This window comes from Apaloderma vittatum, unplaced genomic scaffold, assembly GCF_000703405.1.
Source record: "Apaloderma vittatum isolate BGI_N311 unplaced genomic scaffold, ASM70340v1 scaffold3339, whole genome shotgun sequence".
In the NCBI taxonomy this organism is placed as follows: Eukaryota; Metazoa; Chordata; class Aves; order Trogoniformes; family Trogonidae; genus Apaloderma; species Apaloderma vittatum.
This window is the reverse complement of record NW_009736017.1, coordinates 32,105-49,497: the sequence shown is the minus strand read 5'-3', so window position 1 is coordinate 49,497 and position 17,393 is coordinate 32,105. Positions and strand designations below refer to the sequence as shown.

The 17,393-nt window shown below is 41.9% G+C and overlaps 1 protein-coding gene across 1 annotated transcript in view; it reads left to right on the top strand.

Moving 5' to 3' along the window:
* DLGAP1 (discs, large (Drosophila) homolog-associated protein 1) overlaps positions 1 to 17,393 on the top strand; it is a gene marked incomplete at its 5' end in the record, with an annotated part of 125,480 nt that overhangs the window by 103,540 nt on the left and 4,547 nt on the right. The window contains 2 exons of the mRNA XM_009876826.1: positions 5,694 to 6,112; positions 15,235 to 15,326. Coding sequence (XP_009875128.1) covers positions 5,694 to 6,112; positions 15,235 to 15,326 — 511 coding nt within the window. The remainder of the gene's footprint in view (positions 1 to 5,693; positions 6,113 to 15,234; positions 15,327 to 17,393) is intronic.

The window sequence follows — 17,393 nt, the reverse complement described above, 5'->3', positions numbered from 1 at the left end:
ACTAGGACCGGTGCTGTTTAACATGTTTGTCAGCAATATGGACAGTGGGATTGAGTGCACCCTCAGCAAGTTTTCTGATGACACCAAGCAGTGTGGAGTGGTAGACATGCTTGTGGGAAGGAATGCCATCCAGAAGGACTTTGACAGGCTTGAGAGCTGGGCCTATGTCAGCCCCATGAAATTCAACAAACCCAAATGCAAAGTCCTGCACTTGGGTCAGGGCAATCCCAAGCACAAATGCAGGCTGGGGGATGAGTGTATTGAGAGCAGCCATGCAGAGAAGGTCTTGGGGATGCTGTTGATGAGACACTCAACATAGAATCATAGAATCATAGAACATGATCCAGCAATGTGTGTTTGCAGCCCAAAAAAACAATCATATCCTGGGTTGCATCAGAAGATGCATAGCCAGCAGTTCAAGGGAGGTGATTCTGCTCCTGTGAGACCAAACTTGTGGTACCACATCCAGCTCTGGAGACCCCAACACAAGAAGGACATGGATTTGTTGGAGACGGTACAGAGGAGGGCCACAAAGATGATCAGCGGGCTGGAGCAACTCTCCTACAGGAACAGGCTGAGAGAGTTAGGATTGTTCAACCTGCAGAAGAGGAGGCTCCAGGGAGACCTTACAGCAGCCTTCCAGTACCTGAAGGGGGCTACGGGAAAGCTGCAGAGAGACTGTTTATAAGGGCGTGTAGCAACAGGATGAGGAGCAATGGTTTTAAACTAGAGCAGGTTAGATTTAGATTAAACACTAGGAAGATGTTCTTTACCTTGGGGATGGTGAGACACTGCAACAGGTTGCCCAGAGAAGTTGTGGAAGTGTTCAAGGCCAGGCTGGATGGGGCTTTGCACAACCTGGTCTAGTGGGAGGTGTCCCTGCCCATGGCAAGGGTGTTGGAACTGGATGACTTTTAAGACCACAACTCTATTATTCTGTGATAAAATGTCCCTACTCATTGCAGGGGAAATAGACTAGATGACCTTTAAAGGTCCCTTCCAACCCAACATATTCTATGATTCTATGGTTCTGTGATTCAAAGCTGGCCGCAAGCGACTGACCTAGTATTCCAAAGAAGAGACAGTTTTAAAAGTAAGGCTTGATAATGTTCCTTGTTTAAAGCTAAGGCAGGAGAGGTTCAGACTGGGCATTAGCAGCATTTTTTTACCAAGAGGGTCGTCAAAGACAGGAGCAGGCTCCCCAGAGAATTAGTTGATGCCCCAATCTTGTCAGTGTTTGAGGCATTGGGACAGTGCCCTTAATAATATGCTTTCATTTGGGTCAGCTCGGAATTGGTCAGGCAGTTGGACTAAAAGATTGTCGTAGGTCCCTTCCAGTTGAAATAACCTATTCTAACATTGCCATAAAGGATTAGAGTTTCCCTGCTAATACTCTTGGTTATGAAAAAAGACTGTGAACGGGAGGAGGAGGGATAGAACAAAGCACACAATTTCATGTAGCTTGAAGATGTATGGCTGGAGATCCCACCAATAGAAGACATGGTACATACCTGCTAACTTCTTCTGCATTTGGTTTTGCTCTGCTAACAGCAGCTGCAATCTTAAAAGAGAAACCCACAACTGAAGAAGAGTACAGCCAATGGATAAAGTAAGGCAGGCTGAATTTAATGTAAGTGCCTCTGAGACTTGCTATGCATGGGTTGGTTTGAAACCTAGACCTTCTCTGGGTTTTTTGGATTTTTTTAGGAAAGAAAGAAGTTCTCTGAGTTGAAATGTAAACATGTTTTTCAAAAGAAAGCAGAAGAACATTTAGAAGCAGAGAGTTGAATAGTAACAAGTGACCCTGTTGTTGCTGTTGAAAACACATCCTGCTGTTGTTTTCCATACTGGTTTATCCAGTCTGAGGTTTCACGGCTTTCTGCACCTTAGGCCAGGTATCTGCTGCAGTTCTCTGAAGCTGTAATTATTACACCTTGTGCCTGCAGGGCGCAACTGAATACAAAAGGACCAAGCCTGAAAGCAGAGGAAGAAGCAGATGTCTTTTTTTTAATGATTACCCACCATTTCTGAAAACCTTTTTTTTTTTGAAAGTAGTCCTGTGAATGTTTTGTGTGTGTAAAAACAGTGAAAACTTAGGCCTTAGCTTCAGCAGCTCTCCTGTGGTATGGAGTTTTAACCAAGAGAAAAACAAAAAAGGCTCATATGGGACACAAATGATATTTTGTAAGAGTAAAACATCCTGGAAGTGAGTGAGGAAGCTGAGACTAAAATTACCATCTATTAGGCATTTTATATAGATGTGCTGGAGGCAGGCAGATAGTGGGTGCCTTCCTGCATTTCCATTTCATTCAACATACATTTCCTTGGGAGTATTTTTTTCATTTTGAACTCATGCTATATTCTATTGCCAAGTTGTTTTTCTTTTGAAGACAGATAGGTTACACAATCCAGTGCCAAGAATCTGTCAAGCAAGCCTGTAGCATACTATTATATAGATAAAACAAAGGCCAAAAAAAAAAAAAAAGTAGTTTGTTCAGTTTTATTTGTTGAGCAGAGTCTGGTTTTGGTGGTACTAGCTCGTATTGAACCTAGTAAGAGTACACTCCTGCAAGCTTTGAAATGTAGTGCCTCCAGCAATACATCCTCTTGGCAAGTAGACCTTGATGTTTTCACATTTGGGATCTGGTGTACACTGAAAAGCTGGGTTGTTAACTGAAAATACAAATGGTCATCTGAAACAGAAGGATATCAGTCTAAGGTGCTGGGGAAAGCAGAAGGTGGCTGTGACGTGGAGGTGTTGCTTTCCCTTCATGGCAACAGAGGTAGGGGCACAGAGAAGAACGAGCCTCCATTCAGGCATTTGCTTTTCTCTCCAGTGCCAGGAAGGTATGGAAGAGTACACAGTGTATTAATGCCTTGGCTCTCAGTGAACCCTGACTAAGTGACTGAAAAGAAATCCTCTGTGGGCATACATGGGGCGGGTTTTTGTGTGTGTGTGTGTGCATATGCATGCACACACTTCAGTGCAGCTAAGGGATTTGTCAGTTTGGGGACCAAATTAAGGCATTTAAAAAAAACCCAAAAACCTAGCATAGATTGGACCAAAAGGTTTTCATTGTAATGTCAGCCTAAAGCTAAAGTCTTTCTGACCACTAATAGCAGTCTAACAGCTTTTCTCTGCCAAGGGCCAGTAGCAGATACTTAGGAAAAGTATAAAGGAGTGTGTCTAAAGGAAAAGTATAAAGGACTGTGTCTAAAGGAAAAGTATAAAGGGTGTGTAGAAAGCGCTGCTTCTCCCAGTAGACCTTCCCAATTTAGCAGTCTGTTGTTCAGGGACTTCCTAAGCCAGATATGACATCTGTGTAATAGCTCTTCCTGGATCTATCTCCTGTGAATTTGATCAGGTTCTCTTTGAACTTATTTTTACCTTTGGGTTTCCCAGGATCCTGTGGCAATTAAATTACACACTGTGTGAAGAAGTACTTCCTTTCACTAAATCTTTAGACATCTAAGCCTTGGCTTAGATGCACTCTGGGAAATGGTGAAGCATTACCTAGCTGAGACTTCATAGGTCTCTCATATCCGTCCTCAGCCGTCTGTTTTCTAAACCAAGAAATGTCTTTCCTCATATGGAAGCCGTACCAGATATCCTTGTCCTCCCTTCTGAACTTTTTTTGCTATATCAGTCTGTAGAAAAATGCTTTGCTCTGCTTGTCAGAGGATAAATACTACCAAGCTGAAGAGTTCTGCTCACTCGCTCCATATTTTTCGGTTTGCTGGTGAGCATCGTGCAAGGCTACAGTGGCGTAACTGTGACTTTCACATCATTTAGTAACACCTGTTTCAAAAGAACTGCAAGTGGCAGAAGCTACATTAAAATGTGTATATTATAGGCCATTATAAAAAATATGTACACAATCTATTATTAAAGATTTCTAGGGATTGGTGTGGCTGAAAAGTTAATTTGAGCTTTCTTCTGCAGAGGAATTGGCTTTTTTTTCTTCTAATTGGAGAATCATTTTCAACTCCTGTTTTGCTTTGCTCTACTCCTCTCAAAGCCCCAGATCAACACCCACTAATTTCCTTCATCAGCAGGACCTGGTACAGTCCTCCTTGAAGTATGCTACACTCCTCCTGAGGTATCTGAATGCATCAGGTGTATAGAACATGAAATTCTCCTTCAGCATCCTTCTGTCTGCTCCCTCCCCAACTGCAGACTAAACACACTTGATGAAGTTTTGCTATCAGTTGGTACTTGTCTCATCAGCTATTGCTCTTCAGTGGAAGGTGGAATATAAATGAGAGAGAGTGAAATGATGCCCAGCATCCAGCTCCGCTGTTTCCCCAATATTTGCATTGTTGCTTGAACTCAGACTTAAGATAGAACTGGTAAGGGCAAAGCATCCAGAATATCACAGAGAAATGGATCCTAACACTGATTTCAAGAGTAAACGTGACATTGTGAACAAACGAGAAGTGAACCAGCAGCTGCACAGGCATCCTAGATTAGTAAGAAGAAGGGGTGGGAATCTGTCCCTATTCAGTTCAGAGCTATATTCATTCTGAAGCCTAAATACTACTAATTTAAGCGACATCTATGTTAATTACTTTATGATTCTTTCTTCTTTACCATCATGGGGCAAGATAGGTGTCTGCTTCGCTTGTTTTCCTGTATTCCTCGGTGCACCAGTTTCTAGAGTTACCCTGGCTCTCTGTAATTGTTTGCCAGCAGATTTTCCACTCATTCCCTCCACAATTTCCAGTTTGTTGTATCTGCCCTCACTACCACCCGCTGCAACAGCATTAAGTGTCTCTTACTCCTTATACTTCCCTCTGCTCCTTCTTTATCAGCCTCTTCACCTCAAATGCCTTGGACTGCAAAATCTGAAGTGTTATTTACATGCAGAAAACCACACAAACCCAAAGCCCCAAGCCTCCTCTCTCCCCTGCAAAAAGCCTTTACCCATAGGCATATGCAAGGTGAAAGGAAGCTACTTACAGGTAGCAGCCTTCATGATGAGGATAACATAGACAGCAATTGAGAATGCTAGCTTTGGTGAAAAACAGAAGACCATTCTGAGACTGAAGGCTAAATGTGAAAATCAAAACATCTGAACACTGGGAGTGGGTGCGAAAATTGTGAAACATAACAGTGGTTTTAGCAGGTACATAATTATGAAGAGCAGCCATGAAGAAATAATATTAAATACTTATCTGCGTTCGAAATACTTATCTTCTTTATAAATGGAATGTGTAACATTATGTAGACAGTAGACTCATTAGTGTTAATATCAATCTCACATGCGTGGATTTTAAATATGGCTGGTGAGTTTGGGTGTATAACTTTGGAGAGTGTTGGTTCTAAAAGTTGAAAGATAAGCCACTTCTTAAAATTGGGCCCCTTTAACTTTTCTTTAAAGAGTAACCTAAAATCCTGAGTTAGCAACACTAGTAGCTGTCTCTTGGGCTGGCCTCTGGCTTTGTTAAACCACACAACAATTAGGGGTACTTGCCTCAACAAACAATGAGCTTGCATGGAAAAAAGAGAGATGTTTGTTTGTTGACTTGCAAGGAGAAAGTTATGCTGATCATACTCAAGAAAAAGCACGTGAGAGTAGCACTGAGACCAGTGACTGCCAGTCTTAGGAGGAGTGGCAGTATCTTAATAATTTCCTTCTTACCAAGTTACTTATAAAAAGCTTTCTAAACATTTTATGTTTGTTCTTCCAAAGCTTTCGCAGGTTTACACGATCTAATAGTGTGACAACAGCCGTGCAAGCAGACCTGGATTTCCATGAAAACTTTGAAATAATCGATCCTCAAGAGGACAATTCATGTTCTGGACAAATATCAAGACAATTTTCCCGAGATGCAAGCACCTCTACAGTTAGCATACAAGGGTCAGGAAACCATTACCATGCATGTGCAGTGGATGATGATTTTGATACAGATTTTGATCCATCAATTTTACCTCCTCCTGACCCCTGGATTGACTCGATCACTGAAGATTCTCTGGAGGCTGTTCAAAGGTCAGTGTGCCCACGAGATGGCCACTGGTTTCTGAAGCTTCTTCAGGCAGAGAGAGATCGTATGGAAGGCTGGTGCCAACAGATGGAGAGAGAAGAACGGGAAAACAACCTACCCGAGGACAGTAAGTAACTGTGTACAATAATACTGCAATCACAAAGAAAGTATTTAATATAGGTCAAATTTACTCTAGTGAATTCTATGCTGTGCCTCTTCTTATTTAGCTAATGAAGCTATGGTCATGATTCTCAAAAGGACTGTATGTATGTGTATAATAATCCTCATTAAATTTGACAGGGAATGCAAATGCTCGGTACTTCTAAAACTTCAGAGGTTATTAACTTTGGGGATTGCGTAGTTCAATGGATAATTAGGAGATCGTGGTTAGGGATCTTGTTGTATTAATGTTTTTACCTCTTCCATTTGAAATCACTTCTCATAACCTTAGAATATAATCGAATGGATTCTAGTTCCTTTTCATTGAATTCATATTTTAGTTGCCTTTTTAGATGGTGATTGGCATCAGAGACTTCAGATGCTTCTCCCAACTGAAAGGGATTTCAGTTGTGCTTCCAAGTTCTCTTCTTCCCCTCTCCAGCCTCCCTTCGTCTCCCTTGCAGTTCTCATTCCTCTTTGATCTTCCCAGTAAAACAAGATCTCCATATTCTATGGTAAAAAAACCACACATATGCAAACATATCTTACCTATCACTTCTGCCAGAAGTATTACCCCACCTGTAAAGTAGTGTGAATGTCTAGTAAGTTTTCATTAGTAAGAAGGGTTGGGTAGCACACACCTTATTCATTTATTCTATTTAGGGAAGAAGAGAGGAACATGGGCCTCCCTGTCCAAAATTTTTTCCTCCAGTAAAAGTGTGAGTTTTTTCTATTTACTACCATTAGAAGGAGCAGTACTATTGATAGCAGTCAACTTTTGGACATAGGAAAACCTGTGACCTTAGGAGCATGCTCCTTGTGAATTAAGCTTTTTTAAATTCTAGCAGGGAGCTTCCAGAAGACACTTAAGGAGCAGCTGCCTATAGAGAGTTCAATACTGCATAATTTCTGCACATGTAAGCATATTTTCCTGGATATATGTGTAACACTTTTTCAACCCCCAAATTAGCTCCTACTAAAGCAAGGACCGCTACTTCAGCTTCAAGATTTCTTCTTCCAACTATCTAACCCTTCATCTCAAGAAGAGAGGTGCTAGAATTTTTTTGAGATGTGGAAGTTTTGATTTATGGAAGGAAAGAAATTAACACTGGCAAAAGTATTTTTAAAAAATTCTTGGAAATGCATAAGCTGTTTCTGATGGAACTTTCCATTCAACCTAATGAAAGAAATAACCATAGAGAAGGTTGATCTAGGTAGGTAAAGTTAGACACTATTGTAAGGTATGGAAAATTTACTTCTAATGGAAAGGATGAGATAACATTAACGTTAAGGTATGCTACAGTTTTTTTATTTCTACAAAATTTCTGTGATATAATAGGGTAATTCTTTCTTCTAGGGAAAAATATAGAATGATTAGTCTTCAAAGTAGATCCAGGTTCTCCAAGTTTTAGAGTATTTGAACCTCATTTTTAATTTACATCATTGATAAATTCAAAAATCTCTTTTAACATCTATCAGAATACAAAGGTTTTCTGTCGCTAGCATGCCAGAAATAAACCCCATGAACTAAGAGATTTTAGATTAGAAAAGAAGTATGAACTCATTAAAAATGGGAAATACACAACATTTGTAAGTCCAAGCCACAAAACCCACTTGCTTTCTCTTTGCCCCAATAACTTAGACTGGATATAAGGAAGATGTTTTCTACCTTGAGCTTGGTGAGACATTGGAACAGGTTGCACAGGGAAGTTGTGGATGCCTCATCCCTTGAAGTGTTCAAGGCCAGGTTGGACAGGGCTTTGAGTAACTTGGTCTAGTGGAAAGTGTCCCTGCCCACGGCAGGGGAGTTGGACTGGAATCCATAGAATCACCATTCTTTGGTGTTGGACTGGAATCATAGAATCACCATTCTGTGATTCTATGATTCTATGAATTGATAATAATGCAAAAAGTCTGCAAATATTTTATTTGTGCACCAAAGTAGTTACTCACTTTGGGAAAAGAATATGAAGTGAATTTTACAAGGCTGATACATGCTCAATGAGTATAACCATGCACAGAATTTTCTCTCAGTGTCCTGGTGTCTTTGACATATGGTAGTTTTAAAGGGCTCTTCTCTGAGCAATTGGTGAGAGAAGTCAGTTACGCGAAAGATAAAGGAGTGGCTAGGCTGGTTACTCCCAATGCCTTCTTACAGCACATGTGGCATGTGTCCTGCAGATTATTCGTCCTCTTCATTTTTCTGACCAGCACTTCTCGTGGTCACTGGAAATGGGAAGAGGAAAGGGGTCACCCAGGGTTTGTGGTCACTGGTGAGATACTGATTCTAGTGTGACGCTGTCGGCTGCTGCGGCATGTGGCAGCTGCCTCCTGCAGAGGCTGCGTGGGGCTTTTTGCTGGGGCTCAGCATGCCCCGCTCTACCTGGTGCCAAGGAAAAGCATATGGCTGGAGCCACCCTGCCTGCTCAGCAGTGCCAGAAACAAAAGGCTGGCTGTTACAAACCCTGCCCTTAAATATATCTTTTTCATATGTCTATAAACTTTGAAGAGAGGGAGGAGCAGAGCAGAAGTGGTGTGCTTGTGTTGGTTTTCCTAATGAAATATAACCAGAGCATCCTTTGTTTTCAACCTGACATCCTCGGCGTGTGTTTGGCCAGATAACAAAATAACGAGAACGTGTGATGAGCGAGGTTTTCACGATGCCATGGCAGCTGACAGAGGGCTCGTCCCCCCGGCGCTCCCCGTAAAATGATCCGCGCCTCCTCCAGACAATGCGGCCCTTGTGCAAAACAGCTGTCTCAGGGAGACGGCTCACTGCTGTTTGACAGTAGCTTGTATGTTACATAGATACGCTGGGTATTATTATCTAGCTGGGAATGAATTTACCAGATGGGATTGAATGTTTCTAACTGGGAAATGGAGTCTGCTGCTGTGTATAAAAACAAGCTGTGGTTCAGTGGCTGCACGATGAAATGCCAATATAGAGAGAAATGTGGCTCCCCTTCCACCATGAATTATTTATTGGATAGTATATTTTGGTTTTATCTGAAATCATTTTCTGATAAAGCCGTGGCGTGTGCAACAGGCAGAGGAACACCACTCACGCTTTAGGCTAGGATAATTGATGTTATTTCTGTGTATTTTGCTGTTACAGGGATGCTGGCTACAAATGCTAGGGTCCTCCTTAAAAAAAAATGATAGAGATACGAGGCTAAACACCTTGTGTGAACTGGTTGACATTTTGGATCAGGCCTCAAGTGAAACCAATTCTTTAAGTTTTTTTTTTTTTTACTCCTCAATACACTGCTCTCTTCCACCTCTTCCCAGCCTCACCGCTAATGTTGGTGATTTTGGCTCAGGCCTCTGGAGTAACCATTTACTCACAGAATTAGCAGCAACAGCTCCCCTTGCAGCGCTGGTAGAGAGCAGCCTCTAACTACTTTTTTTCCCAGTGGTGGTAGGTACGGGAGGATATACCTACTGCCTTGCCCTGGCTTTTGCTGGATTTTTTGCTGTTGTTTTTTTTTTTATTTCACATGGAGCATTAACCTTTCTGGAAGAACCGGAGGGCTTCATTTTGCCCCCACTCCAGAAATGTTTCTCTTTCACATGGGGTTGTAATGTGGCTTCAAAACGAAGATAACCATTAGAAGCAAACAGTGGACCAGATTCACCATAAGTCAGGTGTAATGTGGGTTTAGCAGCGAGACAAGTCAAGCCCAGCGAGTAAAACCTAAAATAGAAAAACAAGGCTCTGACAAGACATGTAATTATAACTGTCTTTTGTGTTTGTTATATCTGGGCTAGTCTGTGAACAAAGGTTGACCTCATATCTGCAGTAACCTCGTTGCTTATGACCAAAGTCTCTGCAAATTCAGACAGTTCTGGCAAATTATGTAATGCTTTCGCACTTTGTGCTGTTTTGGTTTGTTTTGATTGTTTCAGCGGACGACTTAAAGAGTGAAAGCTAGGCACAAGAGAAGAATGTTAAGGAAAAGGTTCATTTTTCTAACAGTTGTGCATGACAAAAGAAAAGGAGACCCATGAGTTTGCTCACAGCCACAACCAAGTACCCTGCAGGGCATCCCCAAGCCGTCCTGGTTCCTGCCGCTCAGAGGAGCGAGGCAGCCTTATCCCACTGCGGGCTGATGAAGCCTTGCAGAGGGGACAGTCACCAGCCTGACATGCAGCCAGTCCTGCTGGAATCCCCCTGGCTACATGCTCCTGGCCGTATGCCCAACCAGTCCTTCTCTTGTTCTGGTTTTCTTTTCTCCCTAGAAGGGACTTGTCTGTACACGAGGATTTCTCCAAGGAAAGCCAACTCCTGGCTGGAAACCCTGCCAGTGTCCAAAAGCTAACAAGGGAAAAAGAAGAAATCCACAGGCAAGGAAACAATCTAGTTAGGGAAAAAACATGAAGTGTGCTGATAAAAGCCAAGTAGGTCAGACAACACATGAAAACTGCTTTACTCCCAGTGAACAGCATTTACTTTTGCAGTCAGCCCTATTAATTTAAATGAGATCATGCCTATAAGTATATATGGCTCAAAGCAAGGACTGCTCCTGCCATAGCTTGCTCCATTTGGCTGTTTTGTCCTTAATAGCTGAGCTTAAGACCTGAGCAGTAGCTTTAACTTTGAATTTCCTGGCTTTTGTCATGCTTGGCGTTATTTAAATGTAGGTCTGTCAACATGAATAGACTAAAATGCTGGTCCATCCTGGCTTGGAAATGGATTGTGACAGTTCTATGGCAGGATTGCTTCATATGCACAGTGCCCAGCCAACATCTGCAACGCAAATGTCAGCCTGTGTCCCTGTAATTTCGACTATTGTTCCTGCCACTTGCTCCTGGGGCAATGAACAAGTCTCTGGCTTTCTGTTCCCTAGCTTTTACCCCGCCAGGTGTTTTCACATTAAGGGCAGTTGATAGTCACAGTCCTTAAGTGCCTCCTTTGTCACTCGTTAGACCCTGGGGCCTGTCAAAGTTGAAGTGTGAAGAGATCAGTTGGTGGTTTAAGGCCAAATAATGCTGCTGCTCCTCAAAACTCCGGTGGCTTCGAAGTGATGATTTTTCACATCTCTTCAGGTTTTTTTTAATTGTTGTTTTCTTATAGTTTGTTATCCTTGTTACACACACAGGTAGAGCAGATGACAATATTGCTGGATTTTTTGCTTGTGTTTCCAATTTTTTTTTTGTTTCATTTTTGTTCCCATGGAGGTGGGAGATACATAGAGCTCCACAATCCCAAAGCAGGTTCTATGCCATTCTTAGAATAAAGGGAAGCAAGAATGTTTTAAAAGGAGAAGAGATAGGGGGGTTAGAGACACAAGGAAATTCACTGGCATGTGTCAATCCTAAAATAACATTCTGCGATACCTAGTCAAGAACAGTGATAGTGAGGAGGTTCTCCACAGTAGCTGAATTATATCAAAATAGCTATACCAAAGCAGTTCTTCCAGAGTAGATGTAACTGTCTATTTCTTACAAGGCGTCATAGGAGAGATCTGGAATTACAAGGAAGAGAGGTCAAAACAAGGAGTGGGAAAGGAAAAAAAAAGATTCAAACTCTAAAACCAAAACACTGCAGTACTCACACTTCTCCCCGTGGGGAAGGGGTGACAGCAAATCATATGATGGATGTTAATAATGTTGCTTAATGCATTACTGGAAGGCATTCAGATCTGACTGTGTTGAGTGTGCTGTATAACCCTTTAAGGAATAGAAAGCAGACACGAGTAACAATATATAGGTGTTTAAATCTGTTGTGATTGCATCTTGATGAGTTGGTATTTTTTGCTTTTGTTTGATTTTATACATTTTGTTTGTTTACTATTAGCTGAATGCATCAATTTGAATGTTTACATGTTTTTCTCCTGTACCCCATCTCCCTTGCTGTTAAAGATTTCTCTGACTCTTTTCTGACGTCTTTTGAGAATTTCCATTTATTTTCTCGGTATTTGGCTTCAAGCCTTGTGGGCTTTTCTCCTAAGAAAGTATCAGGCTATTTTTACTTTTGGAGGTTTTTTTACTACACCTTGGCCTTTCTCTTTGGCACCGGAGCTTTTGACTGAGTAAGCAAAACCAGCGTTCTACCCTGAAACGCTAAAAGCAGTGTGTGCTTGGAAACAAAACTTGGGCTCTTGATAAGGCTTTGTGCCTTCTGTAGAGATTCCTCTTTCAGTCTTTCGCATGCTTTGTCTTTTTTTTCCCCCCCCCTAACTTCCGTGACAGAGTTGGTTGTTGACGGGTTGCACATTAACAGACCGCTTGCTTTTGAGGGGCGAGGAATCAGTGACACTTGACTAGATACAGGCGCAGCTACAGCAGAAGTGGCAACAATAGAGAACAGCATCAGCATGCATCCCGCAGTCAGCTGGGATGATGGTTTTTAGGCAAATAGCCAGTCGCTAGGCAGCCAAGGACAAGGACTTCCTTTTCCCTCCTCTGAGATCTCTGAATATTAAGCTCTTCGTCCCTCAGAGAAAGGAGCACATTCCCATCCATCACCAACAAGGTGTATTTACATTTCTTCGCACTTGGGGATGTGATTTCTAGTCGGGTGGTGCAGGTTTACAGGAAGAGCCTGCCTCTTTTTTTTTTTTTTTTTTTTTTTTTTTTTTTTTTTGTCCCAAGAAGTCGACAGACCGTTTTTTCTCCCCTTCTCAAGTCTTGGGAAGCGTCAGAGTGGCTGAGCTCCAGATGAGGCAGCTGTTCCCAAATATACTCAGTGGGAAGAGTTTTCATAACAATGGGAACCACATGAAAGCTCCCAGAGTAGCTCCTCCTACTATTGAAAAGTCCTTTCAGTTGAGTGGTTTGCATATTGGGTTGCATAAATGACTAGACACACCAAGGGGTCCATTTTCAGCACTGTGCGCATAGAATTAGACACGCAAGCCTTGCTAACAATAATGAGAGTTGTGTGCAAAACTCCCTGCGCAATATGCTGAAAATATTCCGCTTAGTGAATCTTCCAGCTCATGGCTATTTCCTGGCAGTGCTGAGTTAAGTTCTGGGAATGAAATGAAAATCTGAGCTCTGTGTGTGTTCACAGAGCTCTCTCCTATAGTTTCTGGAAAAAAAAAAAAAAAACAAAACGTGAAAATACGCTCTCTTCCCTCCCCTTTTTTCTCCCCTTTCTATGTCTGAAGTATAAATGAACTCCACATCCCATCTCTCCTTCAGCTGCCTTAAGAAGTGAGCTTTGCGGCTGCTGAAGGAAAAGCGCTTTGCCTTCAAGGAGCAGAACACAGATTTTGTACTACTGTGTGTCTGGTTTCAGTTCATCATGAGTGTTTGTGCCAGTTTTCTTAGTGTGCGGCTACACAAGTGAATCCCACGCAGAGGCCTTTCTCTTACTGAACGTTGCACGGTGGCATTCTGGTCGCAAGCTGCCAATACGCACTGCGGCTGGTCACGGGACTGTGAGACTCTAAAAACATTGTTGGAAGGGGCTATAGAAAAGTTGCATATATTTATTTATTTAGCTATTTATCTGTTTTTCATTGTGGCAAGTCAAAATACTTGTCGGTATTTTCCTGGTGGAGCTGTGCTAATGTTGGGTAAGGTTGTATACAAAAAGTGACTGTGCCCAATGGCAGCATAGAACTAGTATCTCTTCTAGGCTCTGCCAGCAATTCACTCACCTCAAGCAGGCTGCTTCATCTCTTGTTTTTCCTGTTCCTCCATCACCTGCATCATGTATCCAGACTGTAAATTTGTCATGGAAATGTTGCTATGTTTATTCAAGGGCTGGGACAATGCTAATAGCTATTAGTAGAAAAGATAGTGAACATTGTGACACAGTGGCTTCCATTCATGTTTTTCCTTAATGAAGTGATAATTTTTAAAATTAATTTAAGCTAATTTTTAAATCAGTGTTTAGCCAGAGAATTGTTGGATTCTCTGATTCTGCTTAAGCTGAGATCAAAAATTAATGATGAAGCCAGATACATCTGTGATGCCAACCTGTTTATTTCAAGACAGTGCATATAGCCTAGTTTTGTTGCTGGTTTTGTACTTTTTCCTGAGAATTGAAAACCTCAAACAAATTGGTAGCTGCTTTCTTGCTCACAGCATCAACTTTCTTTCAATCAGCAGTCCCCAAAATCACACTCATTTTTCTGGATTCACTGCTGGTTGAGGCCATGTCTGTCTTTCCGCTCTGTTTCTGCATGCTTGCTTCTTTTTTTCACAGGCACACACACACATGCTCCCCCTCGACTAGAACTCAACAAAAAAAGCCCCAGGGAAACGCAGGTCTCTGAGAGCACCAGTGTATGCCTTGGTTTGGGGTAGTGTATTTCCAGATACCCCTTGCAATAAAATGCCACCGTTTCAGTGAGGTTGAATGCAACCAAAACAGTATGAGCTGCTGTTTTATTCAGAGCCATTTACTGTGGGCTGTCTTCCGACTCACTGCAGTCCTTCACAGCACTCAGTCCAAAGAGGTCTTAAGTACCCACCTGTCTCTACAGAGGAGTCTCCGGAGCACCCAGGAGCTGGGATGGGACTCTTTGACACCTGGACATACAAATTCAAGGGCAGAAGCCGCTTTGGACTGTGGTCATGGAAAGTACTGAGGGGGTCCGAACGAGGTTCATCAGGATGCATTAAAATTGCTGCTCCCTTTCTGGGGATCCCTTGACTAAACCTGGAAACAAGGTCCTAAGTTTCCAAGCAGATTGCTGGTAGATGCCGTGTTTTCCAAACCATGTAGATGGCGTCACAGGGTTTGAAAGCTGCGTGTCCTTGTGCTGGGAGCTGGGTTTGCGTTCAAAGCCTGAGCCTGGGTCACAGTGATGACAAGAGATCCAAGTTCTGGTGAATTTCCTGTACAGGGTGCAAAAGCTTTTGATTAGCCACATTTATCTGCCATGGAAGTGCTCTTTGCTGGCTACAACTGGTCTCACTGCAGGAATGAGAGTAAGATGCAGCAACAGATTAGTATTTTTGCCTAGTGCAGATCTGACCTTAGATTTATCAGCTTCTCTCTAATCCATGACTGAGAGATAACATGTTTTTTGAAAGCCAGGGCTAACTACTGTGCAGCTTTCTCCTCTCTGTTTATAGGCTTTTAGTTGCCTGTGGTAAAGAAAGCATCATGACTTACATTTCTTTTTCTCTCAGTTCTAGGGAAAATTCGAACTGCAGTGGGCAGTGCCCAGCTTCTCATGGCCCAGAAATTTTACCAGTTCAGAGAACTTTGCGAAGAAAACCTGGTATGTAACTTTTCTGATAAACGCTGTTGTGTGCCTTTTGCTAAACCTGTGAATAATCGTACCTAAACTAGATAAATTTTCTAACTAACATGGTAGGTTTTTTCTTGTATGAATTTGGGAGTAATTCTATGAAGCTCGGCAGATTCGACATGAATTTCACAATAGCTTGAGAACCTTTAAGATAATGACAGGCAAAACGTTTTGTGAGAAATATCACTGAGGATCTGCTACTGGCTTCAGAGGAGTAAGGATCTGTCCCTTGACCTCTGAGTTCAGTTTGCACAAGCACAAAGATGTTCGGGTAGAAGATCACAAGGTCTTTCAGGAAGGGCCAGAACTCTCATGTTCATATTCCACAACCCCAATAGTGAAGGAGAGAAAAATAATTTTCCAGAGTGCTAAAAGGACAAATAGGAAAAGAGCCAGTATGTTATCATTATTATTACTGTATGTAATTTGTATGTGCTACCACTATTGCTATTATTATTATTATTTACTATTTTTATGCTGTACGTAGTAGTAGCACCAGAATAATACTCCTGTCGGTAAATAAAATTACCTTTCACACCATGTATCTAAAGCAGTATTCTCAAAAATGCTAGTACTTGTAAAAATTTTCAAATTTTTTAATTAACCATCCATTCTTGCATCAACCATCCATACCTTTAATTCCCAACTTTGGCATAAGTTCCTAGAAGCCCTAAAAGCATAGAGCATTATGCTCTGTCAGCGCGGAATAGGGAAGGGAACACAAATGCTGTGATACTTAGCAGTGTGGGGTGACGGTCTTCCACTTCAGCTAATATACCTCTGGAAATCAAGCCCCAAACTAAAATTTGCCTCAATGGACACAGAAATTGACTCTGTCTGAACAAGCTTTCCAGTTCTTAATGTAAAAATTGAAAAAGCATTCTGGTTGCACATCTCTGTAAATAAAGGCCTACAATGGGCAACTTGCTAGTGCCAAGTACTGAAAAACTAGGAAGCCAAGTGTAATCTCTGGTCTCCCTATGAATCTAAAAATACATACTTTATTGATTCCATTAATTGCTCCTTTGGTGGTCTAATCATCCTATCAAAATAATTTGTCAGTGTTGCTATGAAAAGCACAAATAGTTAGAAATTTTGTAAGGCAAGCAACTGACTCCTTGGGGTTTATCGCTTCTGGTGAGGGAGAGAACACAAAGTAAAAATTGAGCCATGTAAAACAACATGCTAAGTTCTAGTACTCATTTATTTATTTATTTATTTATTGGTAACGATATATCAATGTAATCTTATGAGGACACAGCACCCATGAAACCTTGCTTACTCAGATTGGTGTAAGGACTCCTTGGCATTTATGAAAAACCATGCCTGAAGTGAGCATATGCAACATCTCATTTTATTTGAAGAGTTTCAATCAGGAGTGAGCTTACAGAGATGCATCCTGTAGGAACATTTCACTCATATGAACTTTGCCAGCAGAGTGGAGAATGTTTCGTGTATGACCACTGCATGCAGAAGATGTTCAGAGCTGGGTAGCACTGGAGGGACAGAAGACAGCACAGGACCTCTTGGGTCAGCAGCCTCTGACCCACACTGTGCTTGGGATGCTGATACTCTTCTAAGCAACACTCTCAGGCTGATGAGCTGGACTGAGTTTGCACACACAAAGCAATGCTCCAGGTCCCAAAAGTCCACCTATAAAAATGGGATTACTGTGCTTCTGCATGTTCTCTTCCCAGCTTTTTACCCTGCAGTGGCTATTCTTTAAAAAAAAAAAGAATAAAAAATTGGCCTGAGCTGTATAAAAGGCAATTTTACTTGAAACGGTGTATTTTTGTAGACCTTAGATTCTGAGAGTGTGGAAAAGGCATTCACGCAATGGCATGTCACCATTTGCACATGCAGCAGATGTACATTTGCACAGGTCTCTTTAAGTGAGAACACAACAGGGAATACTTCCTCATGGAAGTGAAGAGGAGGAGGCTGGCATCTGTGGTTAGGGTATCACTAGAATGTCCGTGGGCAAATCCTGTCACAGGGGACCTGCCACATGCCCACTCCCTGTGGTCCGTGACGGGC